The 12,463-nt window shown below is 44.2% G+C and overlaps 1 protein-coding gene across 4 annotated transcripts in view; it reads left to right on the top strand.

Annotated features, from left to right (window-relative positions):
* The window catches only part of ARK2N (arkadia (RNF111) N-terminal like PKA signaling regulator 2N), a 97,645-nt gene that overhangs the window by 73,126 nt on the left and 12,056 nt on the right, over positions 1-12,463 (top strand). For 2 of the 4 annotated variants that reach the window (XM_070743627.1, XM_070743625.1), the window contains exons 4-5: positions 3,697-3,879; positions 10,804-10,930. In XM_070743627.1, the coding sequence (XP_070599728.1) occupies positions 3,697-3,879; positions 10,804-10,930 (310 nt within the window). Of the gene's footprint in view, positions 1-3,678; positions 3,880-10,803; positions 10,931-12,463 lie in introns of all 4 variants that reach the window. The other 2 variants (XM_070743626.1, XM_070743624.1) reach the window with 1 other exon arrangement.

Genomic DNA, 12,463 nt, shown 5'->3' with positions numbered 1-12,463 from the left:
TGGGACTTCAAATGCCAGAAGTTGGGAGTTGAAGCCCATAAATTGTAAAGTCGCCAATTCAATTCAATTTATTAGATTTGTATGCCGCCCCTCTCCGAAGACTCGGGGCGGCTCACAACAATAATAAAAACAATATTCCAGCGAAAACAAATCTAATATTAAAAAGCACATAAAACCCTATCATGTTTAAAAAAAAGCAAACAACATATACATACCCAAACATAAATATAAAAAAGCCTGGGGGAAAGGTGTCTCAACTCCCCCATGCCTGGCGGTATAGATGGGACTTGAGTAATTTACAAAAGGCAAGGAGTGGTGGGGGCAATTCTAATCTCCGGGAGGGAGTGGATTCCAGAGGGCCGGGGCTGCCACAGAGAAGGCTCTTCCCCTGGGGCCCGCCAAACGATATTGTTTGGTCGACGGGACCCGGAGAAGGCCAACTCTGTGGGACCTTATCGGTCGCTGGCATTCGTGCGGTAGCAGGCGGTTCCGGAGGTACTCTGGTCCAATGCCAAAGTTGGACGCAGGGGTGGGCTACTTGCCCGGACGGGAGGGGAACGCAGTGGGGTAGCAAAAATGGAGTTCCACCCCAGAAACCCAATCTGCACTGGAAGATATTGAAAGAAAATGCAGGGCGTCCTGCATAAGGCACGCCCACAGCATGGTAGTAAAAATTTTGGTAGCCCTTCTTCACTGGTTGGACGTCCCTGCTTTAAATGCTTCTTAACAATGTACGTATTCCTATAACACAGTGGTTCTCAACCTTTCTAATGCTGTGACCCCTTAATACAGTTCCTCATGTTGTGGTGACCCCCAACCATAAGTCTAGCCCCAATTCTCCCAACAGAACTTTAAGCTGATTGGCAGGAAGGTCAGTGGGACACCCCCACTGTAAACACCTGATTAGTTCCAAGGCGCCAGAATAGAAGCATTAGGTCCTAACACCAGGGGAAATTTGTCTTTTCCCATGATCTTAGTCAATTCCACCCCCCGTAGGCTCTCTGGAAGGCAACAATGCCCTCCCAGAGACTCTATGCAAGCCAAAAATCAGCTGGCCATCACACACATGCACGTTGGAGCTGAGCTAGGGCAACAGCTTGTGTGCCAGCAGATATGGCTCTGCGTGCCACTTGTGGCACCCGTGCCATAGGTTCATCATCACTGTCCTAAGGGTGTTCTGTCGGGCTCTCTAGTAGACTCCTCCCAAAAATTCACAGGTACAAATTTCAGATACACACACGTTTTAAAATTCAAAACAATGTTCTTTATAATGAAAATTCACTTAAACCAAGCCCTCTTTTGGTATAGCAAAGAGGACTCTTCTCCAAACAAACTGGTAATTTGTACAAGTCCCTTATCAGTTCTGTGATACTTAGCTTGCAGCTGTGAGGCAATTCACAGTCCTTCTTCTTTCACAAAGTGAAACACATTTTGCTCTGGTTTAGTTTCAAAGCGGGGAAAAATCAGCACACAAAAGGTCAAAGTCAGTAAAGCAGTCACGAAACACAATGATCAGATAATCCTCCTCAATGGCCAAACCCACAGGCTGCTTTTTATAGCAGCCTCACTAATCATCACATCCCCACCCAACCACAGGTGGCCTCATTTTCTTTGATAATAATCTCTCAGTTGTTGCTGCCTATGCATCGCTCTCCTCATGTGTGGCTGTATCATTAACTCTTGTTCTGAATCCAAGGAGGAGCTAGATAATTGATCTCCTCCTGAGCTGTCTGCCACACTCTCCTCCTCCCTGTCACTCATGTCTTCTTGGTCAGAGGAGCCTTCATCAGCAGATTCCACCGGGGGCAAAACAGGCCTGCGGCATGTGGATGTCTCCCCCACATCCACAGTCCTTGGGGCAGGAGCTGGGCCAGAGCTAACCACAACAAAGCGGAGCACTGATTCCCCAAAGGGGTTTATAAATCCTCAAAGTGAGTGATGGCCACTACTGATGTGATGGCTAGGAAGTCTCAAGTCCACATTAAGTGACATTGGGAGTAAAAATGATAAAGGTTTCCCCCGTCCAGCCATGTCCGACTCCAGGGGATGTTACTCATCTCCATTTCTTAGCTAAGAGAACAAGTGTTGTCCGAAGACACTTTTGTGGTCAAATGTCTGGCATGACTCTATGCTGAGATGCAGGGAACCCTGTTCACTTCCCACCAAAGGTGGTACCTATTTATCTACTTGCATTTGCATGTTTTCAAACTGCTAGATTGGCAGGAGCCGAGGTAGAAACAGGAGCTCACCCTGCTGCATGATGCTCGGGGCTCAAACTTTGTCCGTCAGCTTCCTGGCTGTCTTCAACTGCTGAGCCACCGCAACCCTTGAGATTAAAAATCCCCATTGTTCTGAAAATAAAACTGAAGGGGAAATGTATTCCACTGGGAATTCCTGCAGAATAATGTGCATCCAAATGGACTTAATTTTGGACTTAGTTCAGATATGATTTATATAACTTGGCAACTCAGACTTATCTCCATGTTTGCAACGCTCACTTCCTTCCTTCACTTCCCGATAACACTGAAATAGCCCCAGTGAGCCAACAGCAATGGCTTCCAAATGAGCAAACTCAGATTTGTGTGTGTGTGTGTGTGTGTGAAAACTAGTTTTAGGCCCATTTCAAACTGAAGTTTCCAGTTCCAATTTTGAAATAAACTATGATGATAAATGGGAACACAAAACTATGCCTCATTTGGACGGGAAGGCAATTTTCTGGGAAAAATTCCCAGAATCTAAAAAGATACAAAAGAGAAGAATAGATATTTCTGCCAGCATATTTGGCCATATCTGAATTGGACCGTTGACTTTGTATCACAAACCCCGTGCCCTTTTATTTAATTTCTCTTCTTCTTTTGTATTAATAGTAATACAATAGGTACCAGCGTGGCTAGTTTGGGAATAGGCCTGTTATGTGTTCTGTTTCAAAATTTAATCTGGAGTTTTGTTTTGAGTCCTTCCATCCTAAAAAACAAATACTGCAACTTGGGGAAAAAATAGGATCAAATTCTGATGTAAGGATACATAAAACCAAAATAGCATGCCAGTGCAGTCACCTATCAGAATATATTCAGTATAGACATATATTTGAAATTTATTCGGTTTAATCAGCCATTTTCCAAACAGATACACCTACACCAGGGGTCAGCAACCCGTGGCTCTTGAGCCGCATGTGGCTCTTTCATCCCTTTGCTGCAGCTCCCTGTCGCTCAAAATATGCGTCACAACTGCCAGTGTGCGACACCCGCTGGCACACAATTTATTGAGCTTTTCAACTCCCGCTAGGCCAACCATGGATAAATCCAGGGAAAGAAAAATTTCAGAAGAAAACATAATCTTTAATTCAACTATATATGCTAGTTTGTGGGAAATAGTCAGGCACGGGATGGGTTTTGTGGCTCCCGGTGTTTTCCGTGGGAAACATGTCCAGATGGCTCTCTGAGTGTTTAAGGTTGCCGACCCCTGGGCTACACCATCTTTAAGAAAAAAGAAATCACCCAATTCTTGATTTTGTCTGTTTCATGTATTCATTTCCTAAGTTTTTACATTAAGCATTTTATTCATGCGTATCATTTGCGCCATTTATTTTGAAATGCTCACATGTTGGGTTCACAGCCAAGGCGGTCGGGGTTTTTTTCCTGCATGTATCTAATGCGGTGTCATCACTGATCTCTTTAGGTTTCTTTTCCTTTCCAGATGGACCTCCCGTCGTGCCCCATTACGATATCTCGGACACAAACTCTGACCCGGAAGTGGTGAACGTGGACAATCTTTTGGCAGCCGCAGCCGTTCAAGAGCACAACAGTTCCGTCGCCAACCAGAACGCGGAGCCTAATTGGAGGACGAGAGGGTTGCTGGAAGAGCTGAATGCTGAGACAAGTGGGTAGAACACATTTCATTGGTCTTGCTAGGATCGGGTGCTTCCTCTCGAGATTTACTTCTCTTTCTATGTGGAATCACACTATCTATCTATCTATCTATCTATCTATCTATCTATCTATCTATCTATCTATCTATCTATCTATCTATCTATCTATCCATCCATCCATCCATCCATCCATCCATCCATCCATCCATCCATCTATCTATCTATCTATCTATCTATCTATCGGATTTGTATGCCGCCGCCCCTCTCCGGAGACTCGGGGCGGCTAACAGCGACAATAAAACAGTGTACAATAGTAATTTGGTATTAGAAATGATTAAAAATCCATTAATATAAAAACCAAACATACATACATACCATGCATAGAATTGTAAAGGCCTAGTGGGAAAGAGGATCTCAATTCCCCCATGCCTGGCGGCAGAGGTGGGTTTTAAGTTGTTTACGAAAGGCAAGGAGGGTGGGGGCAGTTCTAATCTCTGGGGGGAGTTGGTTCCAGAGGGCTGGGGCCGCCACAGAGAAGGCTCTTCCCCTGGGTCCCGCCAGTCGACATTGCTTAGTTGACGGGACCCGGAGAAGATCCACTCTGTGGGACCTAACTGGTCGCTGGGATTCGTGCAGCAGAAGGCGGTCCCTGAGGTAATCTGGTCCGGTGCCATGAAGGGCTTTATGGGTCATAACCAACACTTTGAATTGTGACCAGAAACTGATCGGCAACCAATACAGACTGCGGAGTGTTGGTGTAACATGGGCATATTTGGGAAAGCTATCCCAACCTAGATCTTCTACTAATACCATGTTTCCCTGAAAATAGAATAGAATGGAATAGAATAGAATTTTATTGGCCAAGTGTGATTGGACACACAAGGAATTTGTCTTGGTGCATATGCTCTCAGCGTACATAAAATAAAATATACATTTGTCAAGAATCATGTGGTACAACACTTAATGATTGTCATAGGGGTCAAATAAGCAATGAAGAAGCAATATTAATAAAAATCTTAGGATATAAGCAACAAGTTACAGTCATACAGTCAACATGGGAGGAGATGGTTGATAGGAATGATGAGAAAAACTAGTAGAATAGAAGTGCAGATTTAGTAGAAAGTCTGACAGTGTTGAGGGAATTATTTGTTTAGTAGAGTGATGGCGTTCGGAAATGTTCTTGTGTCTAGTTGTCTTGGTGTGCAGTGCTCTGTAGCGACGTTTTGAGGGTAGGAGTTGAAACAGTTTGTGTCCAGGATGGGAGGGGTCAGTATATATTTTCCCCGCCCTCTTTTTGACTCATGCAGTATACAGGTCCTCAATGGAAGGCAGGTTGGCAGCAATTGCTTTTTCTGCAATTCTGATTATCCTCTGAAGTCTGTGTCGGTCCTGTTGGGTTGCAGCACCAAACCAGACAGTTATAGAGGTGCAGATGGCAGACTCAATGATTCCTCTGTAGAACTGTATCAGCAGCTCTTTGGGCAGTTTGAGCTTCCTGAGCTGGTGCAGAAAGAACATTCTTTGTTGTGCTTTTTTGATGTTTTTGATGTTAGGTGACCATTTTAGGTCTTGAGATATGATAGAACCTAGAAATTTGAAGGTCTCTACTGTTGATACTGTGTTGTCTAGTATTGTGAGAGGTGGAAGGGTGGGAGGGTTTCTCCTAAAGTCTAGCACCATTTCTATGGTTTTGAGTGTGTTCAGTTCTAAATTGTTCTGGTCACACCACAAGGATAGTTGTTCAACTTCCCGTCTGTATGCGGATTCATCATTGTCTCGAATGAGTCCGATCACTGTTGTATCATCTGCAAACTTCAGTAGTTTGTCTTACATTTTTGAAGTGATTGGCCTTATTTTTGTGGAGCTCTTATTTTGGGGTGTGTTAGAACAAAATGGGGCTCCTGTTGCCGTCTTAAAACGATTTCCAACTCTGTCTCCCTAACCCTAACCAGAGGAAATGGCAGGGGCCGCTGCACATGCAGTTAAATATTTCCAAGGAGGGCTTATTGGGGGGGGGGGGGGTATTTTCAGGGAAGGATTTATTTTCGGAGGAGGGCTTATTTTCCGAGAAACAGGGCACCTTGCACAGAGAAAGACATCTCAGGAACCGCCTTCTGCTGCACGAATCCCAGCGACCAGTCTTCTCTGGGTCCCATCAACTAAACAATGTCGCTTGGCGGGACCCAGGGGAAGAGCCTTCTCTGTGGCGGCCCCGGCCCTCTGGAACCAACTCTCCCCAGAGATTAGAATTGCCCCCATCCCCCTTGCCTTTCGTAAGCTTCTTAAAACCCACCTCTGCCGCCAGGCATGGGGGAACTGAGATACTCTTTCCCCCTAGGCCTTTACAGTTTTATGCATGGTATGTCTGTATGTATGCTTGGTTTTATAATAAGGGTTTTTAACGGTTTTAATATTGGATTGTTTATATGCTGTTTTTATTACTGTTGTTAGCCGCCCCGAGTCTATGGAGAGGGGCGGCATACAAATCCAATAAATAAATAAATAAATCTTCCTACCTATGGTATAGGCCCATGATAGCGAACCTATGGCATGGGTGCCACAGCTGGCACGCGGAGCCATATCTGCTGGCACATGAGCCATTGACCTAGCTCCAACATGCATTTGTGTGCCAGCCATCTGACTTTTGGCTCACACAGAGGCTCTGGGAGGGCGATTTTGGCTTCCAGAGAGCTTCCGGGAAGATGGGGGAAGGCGTTTTTACCCTCCTCCGTCTCCAGGGAAGCCTTTGGAGCCTGGGGAGGGCAAAACACAAGCCCACTGGGCCCACCAGAAGTTGGGAAACAGGTTGTTTTCAGCTTCCAGAGGGCCTCCGGGTTGGCCTTTTCCGGGTCCCGTCGACCAAACAATGTCGTTTGGCGGGCCCCAGGGGAAGAGCAGAGCCTTCTCTGTGGCGGCCCCGGTCCTCTGGAACCAACTCCCCCCGGAGATTAGAACTGCCCCCACCCTCCCAGTCTTTCGCAAACTACTCAAGACTCACTTATGCCGCCAGCCATAGGGGAGTTAAGATATTCCTTCCCCCTAGGCCATTACAAGTTGTGCATGGTATGTTTGTGTGTATGTTTGGTTTTATAATAAGGGTTTTTAGTTGTTTTATTAATTGGATTGTTACATGCTGTTTTTATCATTGTTGTTAGCCGCCCCGAGTCTGCGGAGAGGAGCAGCATACAAATCGAATGAATGAACGAACGAACAAACAAACAAACATAATAAGCATCGAAGCTTATTTCTTATTTCTGCCACATATCATCCTGCTTTGTTTCTAGGGCTTCGGAACTTTCTCTCTAAGGAGATTCATTAGTGTAGCTAATGAGAAGAAAACTATCGTTTCAGGAGACAGTTTGTTTCAAACTGATATTTCAGTGGCTCGGTTGCATTTTATATTTGTAAGCCACACTATGTAGAAAGTAGTGGGGGGGGGGGGAGACAGGCTGAGAATTTATTTAAATTAATGCTGGGGCTACGGCTACTCTGAGCTGTAGTTTTGGATTATGACTTTCCCATCAGCGGAAGAGAAATGCAATAAATATATCTTCTTTTCAAAATATAATATAATCTGACAATGTTCAATCTGCACTGGGTGCAGAAATATGGTTAAAATACCATTCTACTTTGTAGCAAATTCTTTTTAAGAATTGCTTGCAGTATATAAATGTAGTTACCTCCTGATATTTATCCGCTGCTATGTTTTTCAGACAGCCCCGTCAATCTGCTGTTCTCTATTGTTTGGAAACTCAGATGAAAAATTAGAATATAATGCAAAAGCTCATTTATTTCAGTAATGCAAATTAAAAGGTGAAATGTAATATATGAGAGACACTCATTACATGCAAGGCAAGACAGTTGAAGCTGTGATTTGTCATAATTGTAAAATATTACATGCAATCAAAAAAACAAGGATTGTACATAGAACAATATTGGACCTCTAAAAAATGTAAGCATGCATATGCACTCAGTACTTGGTTTGGGCCCCTTTTGAAACAATCACTGCCTCAGTGCGGTGGTGGCATGGGAGCAGTCAGCCTGTGCCACTGCTGAGGTGTTATGGAAGACCAGGATGCTTCAATAGCAGCTTTCAGCTCTTTTGAATTGTTTAATCTCATGTCTCTCATCTTTCTTTTGACAATGGCTCATAGATTTTCTATGGGGTTCAGGTCAGGCACATTTGATGGCCAATCAAGCACAGTAATCCCACGATCATGTCCTATCTTGGACTTGTATCTCCCTCGCGTTCCTCAGCGTTGTGTCCAGGGGAAGAAAACCCATCTTTCAGCTGTGGCGAGGGGAGCGTTTGCCCAGGTTCGCCTGGTGAACCAGTTGCGGCCCTCTTTGGACCGGGAGTCACTGCTCACAGTCACTCATGCCCTCATCACCTCGAGGCTCGACTACTGTAACGCTCTCTACATGGGGCTACCTTTGAAGAGTGTTCGGAAACTTCAGATTGTGCAGAATGCAGCTGCGAGAGCAATCATGGGCTTCTCTAAGTATGCTCACGTTACACCAACACTCCGCAGTCTGCATTGGCTGCCGATCAGTTTCCGGTCACAATTCAAAGTGTTGGTTATGACCTATAAAGCCCTTCATGGCATTGGACCAAGATATTTGCGAGACCGCCTTCGGCCGCACGAATCCCAGCGGCTGGTTAGGTCCCACAGAGTTGGCCTTCTCCGGGTCCCGTCGACTAAACAATGTCGTCAGGTGGGACCCAGGGGAAGAGCCTTCTCTGTGGTGGCTCCGACCCTCTGGAACCAGCTCCCCCCAGAGATCAGGATTGCCCCCACCCTCCTTCCCTTTTGTAAACTTCTTAAAACCCACCTCTGCCGTCAGGCATGGGGGAATTGAAACATCTCCCCCTTGCCCATGTAGTTTTTGTATATGATTCGATTGTATGTTGTTTTTTATATATTGGGGTTTCTTTTTTGGACTTTTTAACCTAAAACTGTAATCTAGATTTTTAAATATTAGATTTGTTACTATGTACTGTTCTTCACCATTGTTGTGAGCCGCCCCCGAGTCTGCGGAGAGGGGCGGCATATAAATCCAATAAATCTAATCTAATCCATTGTAGTGGTAAAAGAAAATTTATTGTGAGTTTGAGAAGTTTGATTGAACTCGCGAGAAATTATTTTTTACCAATACAATGGGCTTTCTTCCCTGGAAAACAACACTGAGGAATGCGACGAAGCTACAAATCCTAGGTAGAACATGCGTCTTCCGGTGGGGCACAATTTGGAGGTGGCAGGTTAGAGGACAATAATCATGAAAACAACGAAAAAGAAAAGAAGGAAGAAAAGAAGAAACTAGAAGAGAATAATCAAACTGATGAATACATAGGGACTTGAACTGATAAAGGAAAAAAGGACATTCTAAATGGATAAATTGATGATAATGTTGAAATTTATGATAATTACACTGGGTTTTACAGTGACAAAAAAGAGAATAGGGAGAAATTATTGGTCTTGGATGAAACAATTAAAAAAAGAAGGGGGAAATATAGTGAAGAGATTAAGAAGAATTGAAGGTGGAATTAGGCAAATGCTCTACCTAAAGAGAAGGAAAAAAGTTTGGAGGGAAAGAAGCTGGGGTATAAATGTAAAATGAAGAGAAAAAAGAAGTTAAGGAAAGAGGGATAGAAATCAAAAGAAAATGGATGATTGAAGACACACCATGGGCCGGTCCGTCAAAGTTTCCCTGGTGGGCCCAGGGGCCAGATTTAAGCACCCTGGCATTGAGTTTGACACCCCTGGTCTAGACAGACACTTAACTGAAATGGAATCGGGTCTCCTGCTCGAGGGAGGGGGTTGGGTTGGATCCATTCTGTTAAGTGTTTTATCTCATGATTCTTGACAAATGTATCTTTTCTTTTATGCAATAATGCACTTGGGGAAAAGGAATCCTCAATCTGAGTATTGCATTGGCAGTTCTGTGTTAGCAAAAACCTCAGAAGAGAAGGATTTAGGGGGAGTGATTTCTGACAGTCTCAAAATGGGTGAGCAGTGTGGTCGGGCAGTAGGAAAAGCAAGTAGGATGCTTGGCTGCATAGCTAGAGGTATAACAAGCAGGAAGAGGGAGATTGTGATCCCCTTATATAGAGCGCTGGTGAGACCACATTTGGAATACTGTGTTCAGTTCTGGAGACCTCACCTACAAAAAGATATTGACAAAATTGAACGGGTCCAAAGATGGGCTACAAGAATGGTGGAAGGTCTTAAGCATAAAACGTATCAGGAAAGACTTAATGAACTCAATCTGTATAGTCTGGAGGACAGAAGGAAAAGGGGGGGCATGATCGAAACATTTAAATATGTCAAAGGGTTAAATAAGGTTCAGTAGGGAAGTGTTTTTAATAGGAAAGTGAACACAAGAACAAGGGGACACAATCTGAAGTTAGTTGGGGGGAAAAGCATCGTGAGAAAATATTATTTCACTGAAAGAGTAGTAGATCCTTGGAACAAACTTCCCGCAGACCTGGTTGGTAAATTCACAGTCACTGAATTTAAACATGCCTGGGATAAACATATATCCATTGTAAGATAAAATACAGGAAATAGTATAAGGGCAGACTAGATGGACCATGAGGTCTTTTTCTGCCGTCAGTCTTCTATGTTTCTATGCACCAAAGACAAATTCCTTGTGTGTCCAGTCACACTTGACCAATAGAGAATTCTAGTCCAGTCTAGTCTAGTCTATTCCATTCTATCTATTCTATTTTATCCTATTTCATTCCATTCCGTTCCATATATTCTATTCTATTCTGTTTTATTCTATTCTATTCTGTTTGGAATTTGCTTTTGCTCTGTTTTAAAACTAGCTCTGCAAGTTTGCAGCTGTGCTGCACTGAGTAGGATCTTCGAATAACCTAGCATTGAAGCTGTTCCAGCCGTTGAGTCTGATGCCTGTCGGTTTCTCTCCCGCAGATCATCTGGATGCTGAGTTCCTGGCAAGCAACAAACTTCCCACCAGCCACTCCCAGGTCAAGGAAGAAATTAACGTGGCCTCCTCTGATAGCGAAGTGGAGATTGTAGGAGTCCAAGAACATGCAAGGTGTTTATTAAGTTTTCCCTCCCATTTGCTTCCGGTTTTTAACTCTTACTATAGTTAAAAATTAAATTTAATCTAATTTATTACATTTATAAGCCACCCAACTCCTTTTGGACTGGGCGGTGAACAAGTAGCGTACGTAAACAATATAAAACAAGCAATATAAATAGCATAAAAGACTATAACAATGTAAAACCCATCAACATTCATTCAATAAACACATTTACTCCTTTTGGCCGGAGCTGAGTGGCATAGCTCAAGGGTCCCAGGCCTGCCAGGTTTTCAAGGACTTTCGGAAGGCCAGGAGGGTGGGGGCAGTACGAATCTCCAGAGGCAGCTGGTTCCAAAGAGATGGAGCCCCCGCAGAGAAGGCCCTTCCCCGTGGACCTGCCAGTTGGCACTGTTTGGCCGACGGGACCCAGAGAAGGCTGATTCTGTATGCTCTGATCGGTCGCTGGGAGGTATAGGGCAGAAGACGGTCCCGTAAATAGTCAGGCCGTAAGCCATGTAGGGCTTTATAGGTGATAACCAACACTTCAATTGCGTCCGGAGACTGATTGGAAGCCAATGCAGCTCACAAAACTGGGATATGTTTCCAAAATGAAGAACGTTAGGCTTTGTGGGTTATGTTTTCATTGCCTGCAGGTGAGTTTTTCCCAAAGGTGCTTTTTCAAAAGGCAGCTGGACTTTCCTTGGTTTTCCCTCGAATACGTTCTGCTCCTCATCTAAGGAGCTTCTTCAGTTCCGAAGAGTCAGAACTGAAAAAGCTTCTTGGGATGAGAAGCAAAACATCTTCAAGGGACACCCCCCCCCCAAAGGAAATCCAGTTGCCTCTTGAAACAGCACCTTTGGGAAAGCCATGACATGGATGTTTGAAAATCTCTCCAGCTATGGCAGGTGGCTTGTTTCTTTTAAGATTAATTTCAGATGTAGAAGCAGCATTTATAGCGTGCGTTCCAAAAGTAATGCAATTTTTTTTTAAAAAAAGTAATTTATTCATCAGATTTGCACAAACACTTAAAAATCTTCAAAGTACTGTCCTTGGGCTTCTACACATTTTTTCCAGTGACTCTGCCGTGACCGGTACGTACCCTGGAAGGCGTCTTCGGGGACCTCTCACAAGGTCTTCATCACAGCTGATTGGATCTCTTCTATGGATGAAAAACAGAGCTGCCTTAATCCAAGGGAACAAAAAGAGGTCTGCTGGGGTGACGTCAGGACTATAGGGGGGAGGGCAGCATTGACACCTGGTTTTGGCCAGGAACTCATGGACTTGTAGCGCGTCATGGCCAAGTGCGTTTTTTGTACTTAGAAGAGATCCAATCATCCGTGATGAAGACCTTGTGAGAGGTCCCCGAAGACGCCTTCCAGGGCACTTACCGGTCATGGCAGAGCCTCTGGAAAAAAATATGTAGAGGCCCGAGGACAGTACTTTGAAGAATTTGAAGAATTTTGTGCAAATCTGTTCAATAAATTACTTTAAAAAATAATAATTGCAGTACTTTTGGAATGCACCCTGTATCTGACAGTTATGGA

This window comes from Erythrolamprus reginae, chromosome 2 (genome assembly GCF_031021105.1).
Source record: "Erythrolamprus reginae isolate rEryReg1 chromosome 2, rEryReg1.hap1, whole genome shotgun sequence".
In the NCBI taxonomy this organism is placed as follows: Eukaryota; Metazoa; Chordata; class Lepidosauria; order Squamata; family Dipsadidae; genus Erythrolamprus; species Erythrolamprus reginae.
Note: the sequence above shows the minus strand (reverse complement) of the source record. Positions and strands in the feature narration are given on the sequence as shown.